Below are 22802 nucleotides of genomic sequence, written 5' to 3'. Positions count from 1 at the left end.
TTTTTTGGAATAGGGAAGAGTTTTGCTTTCAAAATTTGCCTAATTAAAAATCAAGGTTGCAGGTTCTGTGCTGAGTTTCTGCCCTAGGCAAATCTTTCCTTTGAAGCTACAACTGGCCCCTAAAGAAGCCACTTTGTTATGGTGCTGCTGGATACCTTCACAATGCTGTTTCAAACCCAATTTCTTATTCTTTAGAACCCTCTGTTATTTAGATTCATTCAATTTAAAGATTCACCTTGAAAGCAGAGTGCATTAAGTAATAACTATGCCTCTGTAACCAATGGCTGTCTTTCATGTCTCTTCTATCCCCTCCCTGGTCCCCCATCAAGGCACACTGTCGGTGCTGGTACTGGCTGTGTTCAGTTCTTCCACAGCTGTCCATCCATTTGAGCTTGTTGTTCAATACACTGTTAAGCTTTATTATGAAACCTAATAAAATCACATGCTCTCATCAGGGCCTTGTGGTCAAATTATTTTTGGAGTTTCTGAAACAGATAATGCTTTTTAGAAAATGGAAGCAATCCTGTTAATTGTGAATATAGGGGGTTTTTGTGTCTCACATGCTATCCTGAGAAGTCCTAATTCTGTTGGCTGTACATTTTGGTGAAGTGACTTTAAAAATACACAGGAGAACCAAATTAATATTATTAATTATTTATAAAGTGTGATCACTGCTTGTCTGCTTAATGAGTGAAAGTGCCAAAAGACAGAAATGGGTAGAATATATGTCAACTTCACATGCATAATCTGCAGACCCAGAGTTGAATTCAAACAGGTTATGGCTAGTTCTAATGAAATTTAATCAGAGGGGTAGGAGGAACAGTCCCTTCTTATGGCAGCATGTGTGGTGTTGTGCCTAAGTAACAGACGTAGCTCACTATGTCCTGTTAGTGTTTGTTAGGAACTTAAATATTCAGCCTTTTATTGTCAGGTGAGATTAAAGACTGTTGCAGCTGTGAAACTGAGTTGACCATAGCAGATGTTTTCTCTCCCCTGGCTCTCAGGTGCACTCTGTTGAGCACCTTTAGATCATCTTACAGATTTGAATGAGTGGCTGTGTGTACCTAAGAGATCTGGGGGAAAGGGAACTGGAATGTACGTACAAACGGGGCATAGTGGAAAATAGCAGTGGCAAAAACGTTGAAAATCTGAAACTGAGTAATAATAGTAACTATTCATATAAATAAACTTCTAAGAGCTGGTTTTATGTTTTGATAACCTTTTTTCTTAAGTGGCTTGCCAAGTCCTACAAAATCAAACCAACTACAGAGTTGTTGTCAAAACTGATTTCTTGGCTCACCACCTTCCTTTCCCTACTGCTGTGGGATTATTCCTAAGATACTGTCAGGTTTCAAGCCCCAAGAAACAAAGCTTGCTCAACTTTAAAATGTAGTCTCTCTGCCAGCTAGAAAGAATCCTGTCCCTTCTTCCCTGCCCCCAAACACCTGCCACTTGTTTTCCTGAAATCTTTCCATTTACACAAATCTGAATATTTCTCTGTGTTTGTTGTTGTAACCCTTAGTTTCTCTCTAACTTTTTTCTTGTTTGTCTCACTAAAATTTCTTTTGACTTGAGTGAGATTTGGTAGAGTAATGGAAATTTTGCCCTTGCCTTTAGAAAAAAGAAATTGCATTGTTGAATGTTCTTCTGCAGGCTGTACTATATGTCTTCTGGCCTTCAGAAAGAAATAAATTATTGAGATATTTTCTTTTAAAGCAAGATTACACAAGTTTGTCTTCCTAATTGTTACTAAGTTGCTTAATACATAATTTGTGCCAGGCAATTGCTCTGGGATGCCAGTGGCATTTCATATTGTAAAATATTTTCACTAGTAAAACCTGCCAGATATATTTTCTAGGTTAATATTTCACCATTTGTAATTTATTAGCCAGTTTTTAGTTTACTTTAAGAAAATGGACTTTCCTCTCTATTACCAACTGTCTCCAAGTATTTAAAAATTCGAATTTGAATATATGCTGCTTTCTTAGCATTTTCATTATTTAAAGCTGCACCATTTGTCCTATAAGTACACTATTATTCCAAGTCATAGAATATACAGGCTGTAAGTTCCTCAGAATAATGGTTTGAAAGGAGGAATAATTGCAAACTGAAGATAATTCATATTGCACAGGTACAAGGATAAGGAATAATCACATTTTTCATACATATTAGCCAAATGTAATCTCTTTCTGTAATGACAGAGGGACATGAGTGAGAGTCCGGGTGGTGTAATCTGAAAAGTGACAAGAATAAATCTGTGTTAAGTAGATCTTTTAATCCTGGTAGCCTTGTGACAGCCGGCACAGCTGAGGAGAGCAGGAGGAATTGCACCCCTGCTCCTGCCCATCGACACAGCCGTGTCCTGAGTGCAGCACCCAGCTGAGCTCCAGCCCCAGCTGAGGTTTTCTTGAAGTCCCAAATACTCATGCCATGGATCAGGTGGATGATGTATCTCATTTCTTGTCATCTGTCATTACAACATTTTCCAGCTGGTGGGGTAAACACAAAAAAAAAAAAAAAAAATCCTAGATGATCATCTGATACATATTCAAGTTTGTAGGACTTTTGCTAGAGTATCTATCCTATGATAAGGGTACATTTGTTTAGCAGATCAGGATATAAGCAGAACTAATAGGTGGACCACTGGTGACAATATTTACATGATGTGTTTTCAGTGTAAAGCAGCAATTTAATAACAAAATGGAGCTGGTTTTAAAGTAATCCCTTACCTGTGGTTTGTCTTGGAAACCTTTCTGCTGTCTGGTACTGCAGTGAGAGATCTTATTCAATTTTCTTTGATCAGGTACGAGCTATTTTTCACTTGTGTTAGTGAACTTAAAGTCACATTTTTGTAAGCAAATGTGTTGACGTGTTTGTTTTGATTAGCGTTAAAAGCTGCTCCGGTAAATAAAAAGCATAGGTATGTTCTGTGCTATGTCCTGAAAGAACAGAAACTAGAAAAAAAATCAGTATTGAGATGCTGGGCAGGGGAGAAGGGAGGGGTAAAATAATCCCCAGAAAAGGAAGGGGAGCTGGGGAAGCAAATGTGTGCAGTATGACAGATTTGTGTGTTAGTGCTAAAGCCACCCACGGGAGAGCAGTGCTCTTCAGAGCAGCCCTTCTTTCTCCCAGCGCTGTCCCCCGTGACCTTGGCTGGGTGCTGGCTGGGGTGACTGCTGGTTCACCGTGTTCTTTTTTCCTGGTGACTTGCCTGTTGCCTGCCCCTGGGTCTGTGCTCCCCCTTATGCTGACTTCTGCAGTATTCCTTCCGTCTCTTATCTCAGGGCTTTGATGCATATGTTCTGAAGGTGGCCACCGTGACTTTGGGTGGCAGCAGATGGTAAACCTTCAGGCTGCCACCGGCTATACTGGTGTTAAGTTGGAAACTTAACGTTTGATGAAGAATCAGTAGTGCATATGAAAGAGCTTTTACTGCAGAAATATCTTTTAATTAAAAAAAATTAGCATACCGAAACATTTGCTAATTTCTGTGCATTTAAAGGATCTTAAAATTAACTGTTTTCTTAAAGCTAGACTATGGTTATTTACCAAGCAGGTTTTATTTTATTTTTCTCCAATTAATTGGACCTACTATATTGAATTGAATTGAATTTATTTTCCTCTAAGCTGTTGGGTACACTGTAAATCAAATCTAAGAAGCTAATTTTTTTAAGTAGCTGCTGTCAGCATCAGAATTAACTCTTGACTTAGGAAAGGAAAAAAAATTTCACAAGTAGGAAATCCTATTTGGCATCATGGAGGGGTATTGCTGTCTGCACTTTACTGAGATGCTGTCATGCAGTGCTGCTGTATTCACTTGTTTTTTGCGATGTTCCTGAGAGCTCCAATGCTTGTACAAAATTAGGATGTCTGTCCTGCTGAAGATACTTATTTACATTAGATATTTATTTGCAGAGATTGCTATTTGTGTGTCAGTGGTTTTGGCCGTGTTGAGGTTGTCATCAGTGCAAAAAATAGAGAAAGAATGAGTAAGCAACAGAGCTGTAAGAGCCAGCATGTGGACCTTGACTCTGATCATCCATTAGTATTACAAATAGGATTTTGCCTTGTCTCCTTTTGTGTTACAGTCTAGTTGCTCAGTGCCCAGGAGTGCCCTGCTGTGCCTTCTTCTCCCTCCTCTCTGAGACAGGATGCTGAATGTTACAGCTGACAGTTCGTTGTTAGGAGAAGTTAAATATTACAACTTACATGGTGAAAGAGGTGCTGTCAGCTCTGTGGGCTAGAAGCAGCCTAGGCTAATGCCAGCATCTCTGTGTGATCTGCTCTGGAGAACAGCAGAGCTCTGTCCTAGGGAATGCTCTGTGGAATCCTGTTCTGTCCCATTGTACCTTTAGGGTGAGGATTCCTCACTTTGCATTTTAAAAAGGAATCTTAGAATTACAAAAAACACTTTTGCCATGGGAGAGAAGTGTGAAGGAATGCAAACAGGAGACTTGGTGCACTGCTGTCTATAAGTTGGCTGTAAAGCATGAGGTGAGGAGAGTAAGTTGGCAGCTGGGTCAGTTGTACTCTTCTGCAGCAGTGTTGTAATGCATCCAAGAGCTGCTGACCTTTCTCTGCTCTGGATGAGTGATAAAAAGTCAAGCAGATATAGTTGTGACCCTCTCTTTCCTTGACTTACCCCTTCCTGAAATAGCTTTCTGAGTGACTTACTCATTCATGTTATCCTTTAATTATTGGGGAGAATCTGGTTAAACCACATGTTGATAATAATGCATGCAGGCTGCTTTCCCTTGAAGCAAGTTTTTGCTTTGGTGGGCCCATGTAAAGTCTGCAGTCTGCCAGGGCCAAATGGACCATCACTACATGAATTTCTGAAGTTACTTCCAAGGCTCTTCCTGGGCTTCTTGGAGTCCCTTTTGAAGTAAACAGTCTTGCCAAAGGTTGGTTCTGAATCAACAAAGAAATAATTGCCCCTAAAATGAAGTGGAGCTGTAAATGAGATGTTAGTCACTCGGGGAAGGTTGCATGCTTGATTGGAAGCAAAAAGAAAGGAGCTGGTTAGTTGGACTGGGTAGTCCACTTAGGTAGTTAACCTCAAAGGCACAGGCATCTTAGTTGTTGTTATTGCAGGTATAAAACTGTAGCTGCTGCTTTCGTGTTGATGCTGCAATATAGCAGCAGATGAAGTTACCCTACAGGGACCTGCTGCCTGCTTTATTGGCCTTGGTGTGGTGGTTCTGTACCTCAACTTACGGGGAGAGGGCTCAGTAATCTCTTCTGTTGCACCATATGCTAATACAGTGCTGATAAGCAAGTGTGAAAAATGAAAGGGAGGAATACATTAATTGTATTTGTGCAATAAGGTATGCTATCAAAGGTAATTATTTCATGACAGTTTTAGTTATAGCAGTTGTTTTATCATGGAATAAAAGATGGCTTTAGGAGCCTTTTATTGGAAAGACAATTGTATCAAATTAGTACCAAATTAGATTTTTGTCTTTATAAAGGTGAGCAAACCCATGAGCAGTTTTTAAATTGGTGTATTCTACTCTACAAATGAACGAATCCTGTTTGAGGGTTAAAGAAGCTATTATTCTGTCCTTTATGCTGACAGCTTCATTACTGATTGGCCTACTGTTGGTATTAAAAAAATGTTTGGCTCCTTATGATCTTTGTGCATGCAACTATAATATTAATACAGACCACGGAACTGTTCATTAAGAAATGACTTTAAATGAGGTTGATGCTTGTAAATCTGGAGAGATACAGATGTTAAATGCTACCATTCCTTTTCATATACAGCTGTATGGCTAATAATTTCCAAGTGGCTAAAGCTCTTGTTAGCAAGAGTGCTGGTGTGTTAAGAATGGCCCTATAAATAACTTTAAGAACTGAAGTTGAAGGTGCTTCTTTTAAAGACTATTGTTAACTAAACATTATTGCCAAACAGATGGAAAGCATTCACCAGCCTGATGTTTTTAGGTCTAATTATATTATCGCCAGTCCTGTATGGCTCAGTTGAAGAGGTGTATCCAGAGGCCAATTTATAATCATTTAGCCAACACCTGTTTGGGAGATATTGACAGTCAAAGGGCACATTAAAAAAAAAAAAAATCACATATGTTCTCATATTTATTACCTCAATGTGAACGGTATCTAGTTGCAAACAAACTTGGGAGAAGAGGAAGGAGAGTGATTGTAAACACATAGATGTTTCCAAACAATTTTTATGTTCTTTTGGCACCTCTTGTAAAGTGGCTTTTATTTTTCTCTTGTTCTGTTGATTTTTTTTGGTTGGTTGGTGTGGTTTTGTGTTTTTCTTTAATTTTAATTTTACACCTTTTGGTTAAGCAAGGATAACAAAACCAGTTTTATAGTTGTTATTTATTGAGTTGGTTTCCACTGTTTCTTGAAGCCCTGTTGTGTGGCAACAAAAAGTTGAGTGGCAAACTCAAAAGACTGGGAATATCTGTCTTTCCTTACATGCCCTTGAAATGGAAACTGTGTGTCATTCCTTTGTCAAAAAAATCTGAGTAGCACCAACTTCTGTTGATATTTTTTCCTCCCAAAGATACAGAAAAGCTTTGAAAATTGCCTGCAACCCTAGTAAAAGAGGAGGTCTTTGAAATGGGGAAGAGTCTGTGACTTCATTTACTTTGGAGAAAGAGCGTGAGAGAGAAATTATTAGAAAATACTGCAGTTCTCCTTCTCATGTTTGAGATGCAGGGGGGAGAGAAGTAGGTTTTGAATGCTGCCATCCAGAGACAGCAGAGCATGGCTGCATTGCTGCCCCTTGCAGCAGGGAGCTGAGGGAGGCTGGGTGGTGTTCTCCTTCTGCCACCCGATGAAGCCATGTTGCTCCTGACTTCCTCTGCAAGAAGTCTTTGTGGGTGCAAGCTGACTTGATCTTCACTGCTCCTTGTCTGTTCACTTGGAGTTGCTGCATCTTGTCTGTTCAACCCAGTGTTAGGTAACCCCAGTGCCAGCAAGGGAGAGAAGCCCTTTAGGAGTTTGATTTTGCAGCCTAAATATTTTGCTATAACTATATGTGAATATTTATACTGGAAGCTTACAATGTCTGCTGTAAACAAACAATGAGGGCACATTCTTGTTCCTAGAGGAGAATTGAGCTTGCGCTACTTGTGTCGCTGTTTTGCAGCTGGTGCTTTTCAAGCACGTTTGTGTTCTTAGGGTTTGAAAACACTTAATTCCTGAGCAGGGTGACTTGAAGGCAGAGGGTTCCAGTTTTCTAAAGATGCAGTTTCCTAAATGTGTATGCACACACACGTATCTTTTTGTTTGTTTTGTTTTCAACTCATAACCCAATACAGCGTGCTAAGACTGTAGGTGCTATTTAGTGCTTCTCTCATTGCTGTGTTTAAAGTGCTTTCAGTAGAGGTGATGCCCTACTAGCAGAGATGCTCTTTGCCAGCTGTAGGTGTTCTTCTCTCTGCAGCAAACCCATCCACACTTTTTTCTCTCTAAATAAATCCTCTTTTTTTGTTCTTGTTACCCTAATTTTACAGATCTGTATCCTGTCATCTTTTTGCTAAAAAAAAAAAAAAAAAAAAAAAAATTGGTTGTCAAGTCTGTATGCTGCAGGGGTTTAATTTTTAAATTGATTATATCACTTTCTTTGTAAGAGTATTCAATATTAGATTCGCTTACTCCTGTGAATCCTAAATAAATTCTGATTACTTTTTGCTTAGGTTTTGCTTGTAATGGACACTAGAACACAGCAGACTTTTATATTGAAGGTAAGTAAAATCTTTTATTATATGGCCTCCGAAATTATGCCACTACACAAAGATCAATTTGTATGTACTTTATAGAGGTATCCCTACAATATATTGTTATTATGATAATACATATTAAGTGCCCTGAAATTCTTTTTGTCAGTGTTTGGTTGCATTCCTTTCTCTCTAACATCCCTAGTGCTCAGATGTGCTGGTTTAGTCACCTGAGATGTGTCTGGTTATTGAGGCCAACACCTTTGCAGGCTTTGGTAAAGAATCACACATTTAATGTGCTGCTTAAAACATCTATAAAGCCCTGGTGGCTCAGGACTTCTGACAAAGGTGAAAATTCTCCATAATCCAAGCACATCCACTGCACTTTGTGTTTGGTCTTCTTTAGCTGAGGAATATCCTGCTGGCCAAAGTGGGTTCTGGATGAAATATACAACTGGACTTCTTCAAATCTGTTACCTTATGTTTTGCATCAGTAGTCTGAGATAACAGAGTTTAATGTTACTAACCCACTACATTTCTGTACAGTTATTTGGTCAGAATAAAATGTTTTGCATTACTCTTTTATGTTTCAGAAAGTGTTCAGATCAAGACCCCAGTGTGCTCAGGGCATCTGTGATGCTGAGAATTGGTTTAGTTATGAGTATTGTTTTTGTGGCCATTTACTTCAGGCTCCCCTTGACATGAATTCCACTGCTAATGGCAGGAAGGATGAAAAAAATGCTGTGTCCCAAACATGAAGCTTTAATTACTTGTTAACATTTTGTGACTCTGCTTCAGATCTGGCTTACAACCCTTCTAAACTTTGTCCATTGGCCTTTGAAATTGTATGTGCAGGATACAGCAAACCTGTTTGTTTCTCATAAAGGTTCATTTGCGAATATTGTATATTAGAACCTCACATTATCTACTGGCAGATAGGGTAACATTGAATTTCCCATGTAAATGCCTATGTTTATCAATATTGTAATAGGTCACACTATCGACATAATTTTTTTTCTCTTTCTCTCTCCCCTCCCTTCCACCCTCCCACATCAATTTTTTCACTTCTGGCAACTTCATCCCTGCGCTACCTCCCAGAAATCATTTCCTCTCAAGGAGACTAATCCTTTCCTTTTTATTGAGGTGGTTACTGTCTTTAGTAAAGTAAAATGGAAATGTGAGGATTACCTGTGAGGCTAAGGCATTCTTTTGTCTTTAAGACTTGAATTGATTTTTTTTAATAGTGTCTTTTGGTCACGCGCAAAAATAAAATTTTAAAAAAAAGGTCACAGGGAAATAACTGAGTGTCATCCTGATGACTTAGTTTGAGAGAGATTCTAATAAAAACATTGACCCATGTAATTGATTTTAATGGCAGCTTTGTGCCATCTTCTGTTCTCTGGAAACGCGCCAGATGCCATCAGCACAGCCTCGGGGGACCGAGGGGCATAGAGCAGCAGATGAGTGGTTTCTCTGAAGCCCAGAGTAACTCGGATAGATTAGTTTGGTTGATAAACACAGAGCACAGCAGGCTCCAAAGGCAACTGAGGGTACAACTGACCTTTTTGTTCTCTGTCAGGGTCTAAGGAAAAGTAGTGAGTGCAGCAGGAGCAGAACGACCATCATCCCCCGCTGCGTGCCCAACATGGTGTGTCTGCACAAGTACATCATCTCCGAGGAGTCTGTCTTCCTTGTGCTGCAGCATGCAGAAGGTTTGTCTCTCCTTTAAGCATATTGTTGAAAAGAGTCAAAGGTTTTCAGTTTTAATCAATGGTGCACTTCATTGTCAAATTAATCTCTCATATATCCAGTTAAAATATTTTTAGTGTGCCAGAGAGATGTCATGTAAGACACCCCACTCTGTTCCTCTGTCCCTCCCCCTTTTCCCCTCTCATTCTGTGGTGGATCTGATTCCTGCTTCAAATGGCCTCAAATCCTGATGGCTTACTTGAATTGTAGCAGTATTGAAAGCTTCCAACTGTTTCTTTTCTACAGGAGAGGGAGTGCTTTGACTGCAACAACTATGCATTATTTACAGTTATCTCTCAGAGTAAAGTCTTTGGCTACTTTTCATAAACTTTGACTAGTAAATCTTTTTAGCATCTTCTAGTTAAAATGACAAGTATTTGCACAAGAATTTAATCGCTCTGCTAAAAACCATGAACATTTTCCTGTTGGTTAATATTGCTCTGATCTGGATTTTTAAGAAAAGAGCTAGTGGCATCACACAGGAGTTCAAAGCAGAACCACAGAGTTGTGCCTTCAAACTATTTATAAAATTCCTGTTAAATGTACAGGGAACAGGTGGCACAAAATAATTACATTTTGATTTTTTTGTCTAACACCTGGATTTAAATATTCCCTAAATGTAATTACCCATATTTGTTTAGAATGAGTGCAGAATATAAATTTTGGGGTTGCTAATAGTTATTTTTTTAGGAAATGTTAATAACTCAGACAGAATGGGTGATGTGAAGGAACTAAACTGACTGATAGAGAAGATAATTTTATTATGTTGAATATTATTTCTTTTTCCCCTAATAACTTAGATTTTGGCTTCTTCATGGACAATATGTCATATGAGGCCAGTTAAAGTTAGCTTTGCAACAGGAATGAATGTTTCTGCAATGTGTGACTTGGTTTTGCCATGAGCACTGATGCAGGAAGAAAAGCCTCACATTGCAGTAGTGCCTGATGGTGATCTTGGGAATTTACAGTGCTGCTCTGTACAGTGCAGCACTTTTTTTGAGGTGTGTCTATAATAAGACACAAGATAATTGGGAGATTCTCACCTAAGCTGCAATCTCCACATAAGCTGTTACATTTTGTTCAGAGAAAAAGTATTTTTAAAAACCCACAACCAAAGAAGCCCCAAACCAAAGAAAAAATCCCACCCACAACCCTTGTCAGATACCAGCTGCCCTTAAGACTAGCATAATTACATAATTTTAAAAAGTCTTCCTAATATTTCTGCAGTTTCTAAAGACCTACAGTTTTGTTCTTCTCTTCAGGAAGAATGTTCTCCCTTGTGACAGATGGAAAAGTGAGTGGAGTAGTAGTGGAATTTCATGGGAGAAGTGGTCAGATGTAAGAACAAAAATTTTAAGGAAGGCCTAATGTGAGCAGCTGATAAAGACAGTCTTCTGGAAGTGTTGATTTTATTGTGATAACAGTAAGAAAAACAGAGGCATTGCATGAACAGAGCTCTTTCATTTTCATGAACCTACTGTCTGGGCTCAGAACGCGCGAAGGGAGAGGAAGAGTGATATAATATTTCTGTTGTAAAGAGGGGTAGCTGGGGTACACAGTGATGAGTAAATTGCCTGAGAATGTATTCAATAAGTGTATTGCAGATGTAGGGACTGATTCCAAATCCCAAACTGGGGCAATGGCCACTGCTCCTCATCCTGCTATGGCACTGATGCTGGAAAGTGATTCAGGAGAAAGGCTTCTCACTCTGTGTGAATAAAGATGAATAAAAATAGGGCTAAAGTTATGCTGCACTATATGCAGAGTAGTCTTGCTCACCCCATTAATGATGGTCTTGATCAGATCAGTCTTACATTAGTAGCACTCATTCTTTAAATTGCAAGGATAATAATACCAGGAATCCCTATAGACAAACCTATCTTAAAATTTTGTCCATCTCAGACCAGATATGAATAGAGAACGTGCTTGTAGTTGATTCTGGGAAAGAATAAAAATTTCTAGGACAATACTTTTTAAGTAATAGTCTCTTGAAATTTTGTTTCATGACTTATGAATGCTCTAAATATTCATACTCCAAATAATTCTATTCCAATAAGAAAGCAGATTGTGCTAGTCAAATTTATAAGTGGTACTGATTTATGATGCTAGGTATATTAACTACTCCATTGTGAGTTTGAAGGGTAAAATGTTAATTTAAATGGGCAGTGGCTCGTATTGTAGCTAATTCAGAGGTTTTAATGGACAATATATGAATGGACAATATATGTTTGCTAAGCTGCTGTTTACTGTTCACAGTATATTTTAAGTGTATTATTAAGAGCAGCACTATTGGGTTTTGTATGGAATTCTGCAAGCTTGACCACAGGCTCAAGAGGAAGACTTTGGATGGTTGGTTGTTTTGGTAAATCATGATGGTGTTACATGCCTAGAATCGGTGAGTGAGGTCTTGGGTTCTCGTAGAGATTTTTCTCCTGGCCACAGTGAGAGGCTTCAAGGATGCAACAGAATCACAAAAGTCCATAAAGTTATCTTGTGGCTTTTTTGGAAAGCACTTGCCAAGTTCTAGTGTGGGAGAGAGCCAATCTAATGTTAATAAGGCCTCGCTTCTTCCTGGCACTACTAACAACAGAAATTTTAGAAACAGATGCTTCAAAAATAGGCTGGGGGGCTTCCATGGGACATCAAAGTTTAAGTGGCTGTTAGAAGCTGTCAAATCTCTTTAAGCATAAACAAGCTGGAGTTCCTATCAATCTGGAGAGCACTCAAGAAACTTCCTGCTGAAGAGGCTTGCTGCATGCAGCAAATGATAGACAACGCCACTGTAGTGCTCTGGCTTGCAAAGCTGGGGATTTGTTCTTAGGAGAGGAGATAATGCTAGCTGTAAATATTTGACAGCAATCAGAAAATGTAGGGAAGGTGATACGCTCCTTGGCAAGTGACTTTTTCAGGAGGCTGCTTTGGAATAGTTGCTTTTGCTCCAAGTGCATTGGAGCTTTGCCTAAACTAGCAAACCTTGCAGCAGAGATTCAGCAGCAACACTGGAAATACAGGACTGCAGATACAGGACTCTGGTGCTTGTAACTACTGTCATGTTAGAGATTAGGCAGGAGGTCAGCTTCCCGTTCATGTGGAGCTGCAGCTCCACTGTGCCTGCCATTGGGATTGCTGTGGAAGATTGTTGTTGTGCCATGGCAGTGCCTGTGTGTCTGCTTTGCTTTTGGCCTAGGAACTGTGCAAGCCTCACTTTCGTAGCCATTGCATTAGCATGGTGAAGTTTACCAGCAGGCATGTCTCTGTTCAAAAGGAGGACAGTGATTCTTTGAAAACCATGAAATTATTCCTTTTCCAGCAAGGAAGGCTATTGTTTCTCATGAGGTGCATTTTTTAAGATTGGAAGTCCTGGCCATACGCAAATCCTTATGCAGTGATGGATGTAGAGAGTTGGGCCCAGTTTTGGAGAATAATTCAAGCATATGTCTTTCAGTGCTCTGTTTTTCTTCCCTATCACAGTATAGTTATTTGGAAGCCTGAGTTGTTCACTTTGACTTTGTTTGGGATTTCCTAAATACAGTGACTGCTGCATTATTAGCTGCATTCCACTTCTGTGAGAATTGCAGTACTTCATCCTTGGGAATAATCTCATGGACCAAGCTAGCAAAAGCTATTGATTTATTTTGGAATATGTCTCCTTAGTCAGCCAGTCTTCCAGGATGTGAAGCTGAAATGGGAAGTGTCTGAGCACTGGGTGAGGAAGAATCCAACTGGTCGTGAATTTTCCTTGTCAGCTGGAACAAAAACATGTTTAGGAAACAAATTTGCTGATCTGTTAGGTTTTGTTTTATTTTGTCATACAGACTGTATAGTCTCTTTATTTTCTTTTTGGTGGTCCTACATCAAGTGCTATTAATAAAAAAGCTGCAGAAATATTTGAAAGAATACAAAAGATTCCTATTCAGCTTCATCACTTGGTCACTTTATGCTGAATTTCCTGTTGATTATTTTGGACACTAACTTTTTAGATTCTGCCTGTAGAAGCAGAGGTATAAGCTCCAGAATGCTGGAAATGTGGTTAAGTATGGCACTGCTAATAAGAAATTTTTCATTGAATAACTGCAGAAGAATGTGGAACTTGATGATTTTCATGTGATTATAAAATCAGAAAGACTGAACTAGGCTGGCTGTAGAATCAGTTCATGGCAGAAGAAAACAAAATAATTAGTTACGTTAATAATATAGTTCTGAAATTGCATTAAACACTAATAAACTTTAGCTTAATACTGTAGCTTTTATAGTTATTTAGTCTGTTGGACTATTTGACAATAACTGAAGCTTACTTGTTTGGATTGATTTCTGTAATTTTAGTTTTTATAGATTCCTGATACTATATTAGCATGGTTTGCTAATGGGTTTTCTTGATCTTACACAACACATGGGGAGAGGGGGAAAGATTATTAGTATGTCATTCATAAAGGCATAATTACATATGCGGATACAAATATCACTTTTGTTTGACCCTGGATTGAATGTTTTCAAAAAGGAATTAAATTGTTGTTTTTCACTATAGAACACAGTTATTGCATGGCATTTATTTACGTATTTCCACTTGACCAGGAGGCCAGTCTTGAAATATTTGTATATTAACATATTTGGACATAATTTTTGTTTTGTTTTGTTTTTTTTACTTGTGTTTAACTCTTAAGTTGGAGTTGCAGTAAGTAGTCATTTCCAGTGTGGTTTTTAAATACAAGAAATTAATAATGAAAAACTTCTTTTTTGAAAACCTAAGATAATAGTTTTGCAAAAACAAATGAGTTGTTGCAGTTCTCCCTGTTTTCGCAAGTGGACAGTGGTGATCTGAACACTGTAAAAATAAAGAGATTTCTTTTTTTTCTTTTGCAACTTTTATGTTTACTGAACCTATCAAATCTGCCAGTGATTTTTCTGTGGATTTTTGAAGTATTGATCCCAACATGGCTCTTTTTCCTTCCTTAATCTTTCTTGGGTCTCCCTTAAGCTGCAGTAAACCAAGCAGAAGCCCAAATCTAGTGGAGGCTGCATGAAATCTTGCATGAAGTGAGGTGAAGAGAGCAGAAGACAGGAGCTGTCCTGAGAGCAGCTTTACTTGTCAGTAGGTGAAAAACTTAGTTTGTGCAAGGATAATTCTTGCATTCTTCATATTGCTGGGCAGCCCAGCCCCTTCTTATCTTAGTGTAGGAACACAAAACATTTGCGTCAGTGAGAGCTGTTCAGGTGTCACATGTAAAAGCACACCTCGTGTCCAGTAATGACACAGGAAAAAGATGTGACAAGAAGAGCACAGGAAGAAGGTTTTGAGCTTTATGCCTCCCTGGGTCAAAGCTCAAGGCAGGCCTCTGTTAGAAAGACCTTTTCTTACAACTTCGTTCAGCGGACGCACTGATGGTGCTCATACTTGCAATAAAGCCATACCTGGAGGCTGAGGTGGTGTCGTGCCAGACACTTCTCAAAGCTCCAAAAATCTTATGTGAGTCTTCATGGGTCATGGTCTGTGAACACACTTTGACACCCGAGATTTGTATTTTCAGAAGAAATTTGTGACTAAACGCTAGTAATATGTAGATGAAAATATTTAGCTTGTACTAATTAATCTTAATGCAGGTGGGGTGGGGAGACTATATAATTTTTTTATTAAATAGTGTGCTTTATTAAATGCAGTAGGTGGTTCTCAAATTAGATTTTATTGTTTGGTATAAAATGGACCTGAATAATTCCATGCCTAGTTAATAAACTGGGCAAAGTTATTTTATTATAGTACTTGAAGTAATTTAATTGAAATTTTAAAGGAAATTAATTGTTATGGATAAAAGTGTGAAAAAGAGGATAAACTCCCATATATGTAAAAATTATGTACCTTCTCACTCTCTTTCTCATTCACTTTTCTGTTTTTTTATCTCCCTGCCATTTTATAGCAAAAATATGAATAAATGTAGAAGTATAACATTAGAAAATAACTGCTGGTGATTATGGATGGACAACTCTTATTTGCACCAAATCAGCTGCAGATCACTAATCCTGAAGTGCTGTGCAAGCTGCAGGGCTCCGAGGGCAGGCTGCCTTTGCCCTGCTGAGCTGCTGTGTGACCTGTTGTGTTTAAAGCAAGTGGCCTCACCTGAAGAGCCTGCAGGGGCTCCCTGCTTCTCACAGGGCTGAAATCCTGCTCCAGAGGCAGCTCTGGCAGGGCCAGGGCCCTTGGTGTCACCAGCACAGGGCACTTGTGCCCAGGCAGGCTCAGAGTCAGTGCCCTGCCTCTCTGGGCTGGGGGCTGTTCTGCTGGGAGGGACCCAGGGGCTGTGCCTTGCTGCTTTGGGGTGCACATTTTGAATGCACCTCTGGGTAAGCATCTAAAGTGCTTATGTTTACTGTGGTCAGTATAGCAGTTCTTGTTCCTTTCTCTGTGAGCATTGCTTCCCTTTGCTCCTGTTCGTTTACCTGGCATCCTTTCTCACGGCATTCTAGAAAGTGGTAAGGGTCATCCTGACCTGGTGCTAACTCTGCTTGTACTTAGAGCAGAAACCATGTGGATTAACAGACCTAAATTTTCATTTTTACCTTGGACTCAAGCTGTTAGAATTCCTTCTTAGTGTTTTTAATATACTTACTTTCACCACAACCAGTGAGATATTTTTCCCCTTGAAAAACAAGTCTTGTCTTAGCCAAGGGGGATGGAGAGCAGGAAAACTTCACATTATATTATTCAAATTAATTTTTTAAAGTGTCAAGGTTTTTCTGTCTTTGCTAAGTTTTATTTGAAATACCTGGGAGTATAGAAAATCTGTTCCTAGGCAATGATAAATAGTTTCTTCTTTTATTGTACTTTTTAAAGGAATTTTGACTGATAAAGAGAGTGTTTAAAAAACCCCAAAGTATTAAGGAATGTATTTTGGAAAAATATAAAACTCTGTTTTATCCAAACAAGTAACAAAAATCCAACAAAAAACCCACTAACTTTGCAGATGCCCAGTGGGATGGATACTTATTTTGTCTTTTACAAAGATTCTGTTCAAACTCCTGCATTTTCCAGAACTTCTGTACAGTCTTTTAAGTTGAAATGTCTTGACATTCCATTTCTCCCTAAGTTATCAAAGGAGACTTGCTAGCTTTAAGCCAAATTCTTTGTCACATATAAGAGGTACAGTAACTTCCTGATTTATTTTGCTAAAATTACGTTTTGAAGTCTGTGAGCTTTTTTTAGTATGTGCAGCATTTGGAAACGTGAAGAGTCCTGGTTTGTATTTTTTAAATGTAACTTATTTTTGGAGATATAACTTTCTTAGATGCTGTGAAGGAGCTGTTTGCCTGTTTAACTTAAAGTATTGATAAATCCTTGTGTGATGCAGCAAAGCATAAAAAGCTTGTTTTGAATTCTAAAGTTAATGGAAGAAATATATCAATATTTAACTAAAAACACCAATTTCCTCAAAGACAGACACAGACCCTTAAAATATCCTGCTAATATGGTAATTTGCCTTACTGAACTTGCTGTTTAGTTTTCAGTTTATTTCCACTAATGTTGCTGATGAGTTTAGAGCTGTGATACAGAATTATTCAGTGTAGGCAGAGGTGGTGATGGGCACTAAACAATTTGATCTTCCCTAGTTTCTGCTTCTTTAGAGGCAGCAGGTGGAGAGTAGTGACCACTTTGCAACTTGAGACACACTCTGAAATGAGACTTTACTGAAGTTTAAAATAAAAAAGCAGCAGCTGAATCTCAGATGCAGCCCTTTAAATATTTATGTAATAATACAAATCTGTGTGATAAGCAAGTTTTGGTCCCTGTAATTATTTCCTGTTCGGGTAGCAGATCCAAATAACTCTGTGGACATAAGGGTATAGTGAGAGTGAGGATACTTTCCTGTTTCATTTAAAAAAATTCTTTTTTGAGTGAAATTAAGAGATCCCCTCCCTTTTTTCTTTTTTTTTTTTTTTTTCAGGAGGGAAACTGTGGTCTTATGTCAGTAAGTTTCTGAACAGAAGTCCTGAAGAGAGTTTTGAAATTCCTGAATCCAGAACATCCAGTTCAACTAAAATTTACCTGGAGCAACCAACACCTACTCCTAAAGAAACTGGTAGCAGCATCGATTCCAGAGAAAGCTATGGGGAGAGCATGCTGAAGGTGGTCCCACTGAGGAGCAGCCTGACACCAAGCTCTCAGGATGACAGCAGCAACCAGGAAGATGGTCAGGAGAGTTCCAAGTGGATGGACTCAGCATCCAGCTCAGAAGAAGAGTGCACCACTAGTTATTTAACGTTATGCAATGAATATGGGCAGGAAAAAATTGACTCTGGCTCCCTAAATGAGGAACCAGTGGCTAAAGCAGAGAGTGAAGGGCTGCATACCAAAGAGAGGAGTTCCTTGCAGAAGTGCAGTGTTGTTGGCAGTGACGGCTTCACCTCCCAGATTGCACCTCAGGAACGAAAGCTGTTCATCGACGATGCCGAGTCAGAAATAGCCAGCCCTGCTAGGATACTGGACTCATTAACTAGATCCAGGAACAGCCCCATGGAGCTCTTCAGGATAGACAGCAAAGATAGCACTAGTGAGCTATTGGGGCTTGAGTTTGGAGAAAAATTATATAACCTGAAATCAGAGCCTTTAAAGCCGTTGTTTTCTGTCCCAGATAATGACAGAAGCTTGGATGTCCTGGAGAGCAAAATGGGTGTGAAAGCTCATGACACTGTGAGCAGAGGTTCAAATGACTCTGTGCCAGTTATCTCCTTTAAGGATGCTGCTTTTGATGATGTGAATAGCATTGATGAAGGAAGGCCTGATCTCCTAATAAACTTACCAGGCATGTCTGATGAAACAGAGGAGCCAGCCGTGTCAAGGCCAGCAAAGTTTACAAAATCTGATAGGGACATGTCAGAAGTAAAGTTGTTAGAAACACCTGATGTCTTGCAATTAAATAATTCTGTGGAGCCATGCAAAGCATTTGATCAAGAGCCAAATCATGTGGCACCAGAAGTGGGCGATCCTGCCCACAAGGAAGAAAGTGAGCAAAGCGGTGTCACTCAGGGAGCTCTTGGGACCCTCTTTACATCTGACCAAGAGGTAGGTGCTTCAGAAGATGGGGCTCTGTTCCAAGAGCTTGGGGCCTACTCCTTAAACGTGACAAGCAAAGAAGAAAGTTCATGTGTTTCCAACCTGCTCTCAGGTGCTCCAGAAGTAAGCTTGGACACAGACATGCTAAAGAATGAAGGAGTGTCGCTGTTTTCCAATCAAACTGAAGACAGCAGGAAAGAGGAAACAGACTCAGCTATGTCACCAGCAGCTGAAAGTAAAAAGACGGCACCAAAGAAGGAAGACAAAGTAGCAGGAGCAGGGCAGAAGGAAATACATCAAATTTTTCAGGACCTCGATGAAAGATTAGCGCTAACCTCCAGGTTTAATATCCCAGAGGATTGCATTCAAAGATGGGCAGCTGAAATGGTGGTAGCCCTTGATGCTTTACATAGAGAAGGAATTGTGTGCCGCGATTTGAACCCAAACAACATCTTATTGAATGATAGAGGTCAGGAACTTTTGCAAATGCATTTCTTTTTATTCGCTGTTGCTTCCAATTAACTGAGTAGGCGTTTTATCTTGTAATTAGTATCTTCATTTCCTGTCTAGAGCTTCATTATCAGTGCAGCAAATTCACCCCCAGTAATAGCTTCTAGTACTTAATGATGCCATTATTCTTAATGATACTGTTTTTAGCTACAAAAGGAGTAATTACAGTTCACTTCTGCAGAAAATGGAAGGGAAAAATGTTTTGATTTCTCCTGTCGTTTTGTTTTTAGGACACATTCAGCTAACGTATTTTAGCAGGTGGAGGGAGGTTGAAGATTCCTGTGACAACGATGCCATAGAGAGAATGTACTGTGCCCCAGGTTAGAGCAATCACCTACAATGTTTCACTTGGAAAGTAGATTAGCAGCTTTCATTTTCTCATGTAGTCTCTGTGGCATACGGCTTGAGATCATGCAATATCTGAGTTTTCTTTGCTTCTTTTCCTTAATGTCTTAAAAAGCTACAGGGTTCATAACTGCTTTATTGTTGAACTGTGGCAGTGTTTGTTATGTCATTTCCATAATATGTAATTGTACTGAATGTCTTGTTTGAGCAAGTTAGGAATGTTCTGTTTTCTTCCAGTTATTTCCTGTGTGTGAGTACATCTTGGTAAATGAAAAGGTGGCGCTAAGACCCTTAAAAATACAAAAATTTATACATGCAAAGGACGTGGGTGGTGGGGGGAGAACCACAGAGGTTTGAAAAATACAACCCTAATAGGCTCAGAGATGCCTCTGACATTTTTGATGAGCTACAGTGGGCTTTGAAATAGTTTAGAGAGCTCTTTCCTTAGAACCGCTTTCATCAATCATGAGAGCAATAAAATCAATATCTCTTGGGATCTTATAGCAAGGATGGCACTTGAAACTGAACCCTCCCTCTTTTCCTGTTTCTAATTTATTTTCTGCTAATATAGTGGTCTGTGATTTTTGGCAGTGACTGCCAGGTGTACCACATACAGCTTCATATTTTCAAAAATTCATAGTTAACTTATAAAAACTATGTTTAGAGTTGAAATTACTGTGTTTTCATTCCAACTTTGAAATGCCAACATAACTTTCTGCTGAGTGCGTGGTCTGGCCAGGCATTGCAACTTGGCATGCAGGTAGTCCTCAAGCTCAGAGTCTGCAAATGTGCTTAGAAAAATTTAGAATAAGAGTTACCAGCCATGGAAGTTCTGAATTTAGTTTGGCATCAGGTGTTTCTTCTGTGCTTTTGTTACGCAAGTGAAATGCAGCAAGGAAGTGCCTCTGTGAATAAAGGTGGTAGGGTCTCAACAAACTTTGAATGTCAACTTCATGAGATAAATGAAAAATAACATCTTTTCTATGCAAGTCAAAGGGCAGGTATTATAGAAAATAATTCTTTTCACCTATCAAAGTAAATTCAACACCTTCGTTCTACCCTCATGCCACTTTTATTCAAGAACAAAATAATTGGGGAATCCCAGCAATTACTGTGTTTGTTAAATAGATGGCTGTCTTGGTTGCCAACATGTATGACGACCTGTTAGAAAGAGGTGTTTCCCTGTCTCCCTGACGCAGCCGCGAACAAAGCGCTCCCCAGTTGAGTTCTAGCAAAGATGGAAGTGCAGCCTTTTCCCACCCTGTCATCATTAATGAGCTGTGAAAGTCAAAGCTTAATTTTTCTCTACTTTAATGAGGATCTAAAGAGAGGTGCTTTTTGCCCCCAAAGCCCCAACCAGCCAACTCCTGCAGTAATTAAGTGTTTAGGGAGCAGTTGAAATAATATTTAGAAGTCCCTGAATGCAAGAATAAAGTTTTCCACACCATCATTATTTCCACCTCACAGCACAGGTGTGGTACCCATCCGGGTTTTTTTTACTGAAGTTGCCCTCCCCTCTCTGCCCTCTCTGCCCTACCCCAGGCTGCATTTGCTTTGTGTGTGTGCAAGGTGAAGATTTGCAAATGCAAGTATTTGATACATTCAAGGTGGATGAATTGGTACCATTCCATGATTCTTGCATTTCATACTTCTTGATCTTAGTGTTATCTCTGTGAAGCATGCTTGTACTTTATTGTAGCTGTACCATGTTGATTTTTAGAAGGAGAGTAATACTTGGCATAATTTAGCAGCACAAAATATATTTGGAGTCAAGTGTCATTCTGTTATGAGGAATGATTCAGTAATGGTGTATAGCTGTGTCCACAGCAGCTTTCTTAGGGCTACTGCTGCTGAGAAATGTTGCTTTAGAGCTTTTGACCACTGTTAAAAGAAATAATCACGTTAATAAGCTTTCTCTAGGTTCCAATATTACAGGATGACAATTTTTTTCATTTTGAGGAGTGTACTATGTCCCTGGAACTCTTTTATCATGAAAGCATTGCTCCTCAAGCTGCTTCTTGGAGTAAGGATTTTGAAATTATATTTGTGCTTCTGTTCAGTACACTAGGAACAAGTTTTGAGGTTTTATTACTATTTTTAAAGTTTCTTTTTAATATAAGTGTTCCTCACATCTTGGTTTTGCTTTTTTTTTTTTTTCTGAGGGAAATGCTGTAGCTTTGTAGAGGTGAACAGTTATCTTCACAAAATTTTATCAGGTCTTAAGATTTCTCACTGTAATAAAACACAGTGTCTAAAATAAGTGACTCAAAGTGAGTCTTTATCTTGTTTTGAATTTTCCTGGTGTTTTCAGGATTATGTGCTGTGTTGCCCTGCCTCTGGGTAGTCAGCCTTCCTTCTCCTTTTCTCTCCTGCTGAAGGATGCACTGAAACTTGGCTTGTAAAAAATTTGTGTTTAGCTTGCTGTGTGCTTTTAACAGAATTTGAGATTTGGATATGATAACTTCTATTCTACCTGATTTCAACAATTTAGTGCACTCTTTCAATGTATGCAAGAAAGGAAAGGTGTCTATCAATAAACATTGCTTTTTAGGGTCTGCTGTTGGAGACTGAGAACAGATGATGAATTTAGGGCTGCAGTTCTTTTTTGCATGGATTTTTGAGGAGCAAATTTTGGAGGCAGAAAAAGGGGAGGATGAATGTGAAATTTAAACACATTGCAGGATTTCTTCAGCTTAAAATAGATAGGAAATTGTATTGCAGAGTTATATGAAAATTTTAAACATGTATGTGAAACAATTGTGTCTTTTCAATTGTTGAGGTTGCAGATGTTGCTTTTCCACAGTGTAAGTTATAAAGTGATTTGCAGTGAAGTGCATGAAGATGTCTTTAAATCTTAAGCTGTTTTATTTGTTGAAGAAAAACATGAAGTCTAAATTCTACAATTTATATGTTGAAAACTAATTGCTGAAATGGCTAGGGATAGTAATGTATTAGTGTGGAAGCTTTGCAGGGCCAAGGGAGAATAGAGGTTCACCTATGTGGAACTTGCTTGCAGGATGTAGGATTTTGTGTTTAAGGCTTTCTGTGCACCAGAGTGTAGCCTTGCATTAAGGTAAAGCAAGGCAGTGTGGGTACAGCAACAGTGATCAGATCCCTGCCCTGGTGAAGCGCAGGGACTTGTTCAGCTCCTGCTGTCTTAGAAAAAGTGGAGAGGCAATTTGAATGCATATGCCAAAAAGACATTATGCAGTGCATATATAAAATAACAGAACAACTGCAATGATTATAAATGCAGAAGTGTCAAAAAGACGAGGAGAGGGAATAGTTGAAAAAAGCTGCATCCCGCTCCCTGCGAGCTGTATAATTAGTTCTGTAGAAACAGCAGTGGTCATTTTGCATCGTGCGTAAGTTACGAGCAGGGCTGCATCTGTTGCAGGAGTGGCGCTTCCCCGCTGCCGACGGGAGGTGGCATTGTACCATTAATGGATGTTGCTGTCGCACTG

At 39.1% G+C, this 22802-nt stretch overlaps 1 protein-coding gene across 1 annotated transcript in view; it reads left to right on the top strand.

The window, feature by feature from the left end:
* Positions 1-22802, top strand: part of RPS6KC1 (ribosomal protein S6 kinase C1) — an 85602-nt gene that overhangs the window by 48427 nt on the left and 14373 nt on the right. Inside the window, exons 10-13 of the mRNA XM_053974115.1 lie at positions 7674-7721; positions 9274-9406; positions 17375-18952; positions 19224-19313. Coding sequence (XP_053830090.1) covers positions 7674-7721; positions 9274-9406; positions 17375-18952; positions 19224-19313 — 1849 coding nt within the window. The remainder of the gene's footprint in view (positions 1-7673; positions 7722-9273; positions 9407-17374; positions 18953-19223; positions 19314-22802) is intronic.

Source organism: Vidua macroura, chromosome 3, assembly GCF_024509145.1.
Source record: "Vidua macroura isolate BioBank_ID:100142 chromosome 3, ASM2450914v1, whole genome shotgun sequence".
Classification (NCBI taxonomy): domain Eukaryota; kingdom Metazoa; phylum Chordata; class Aves; order Passeriformes; family Viduidae; genus Vidua; species Vidua macroura.
Note: the sequence above shows the minus strand (reverse complement) of the source record. Positions and strands in the feature narration are given on the sequence as shown.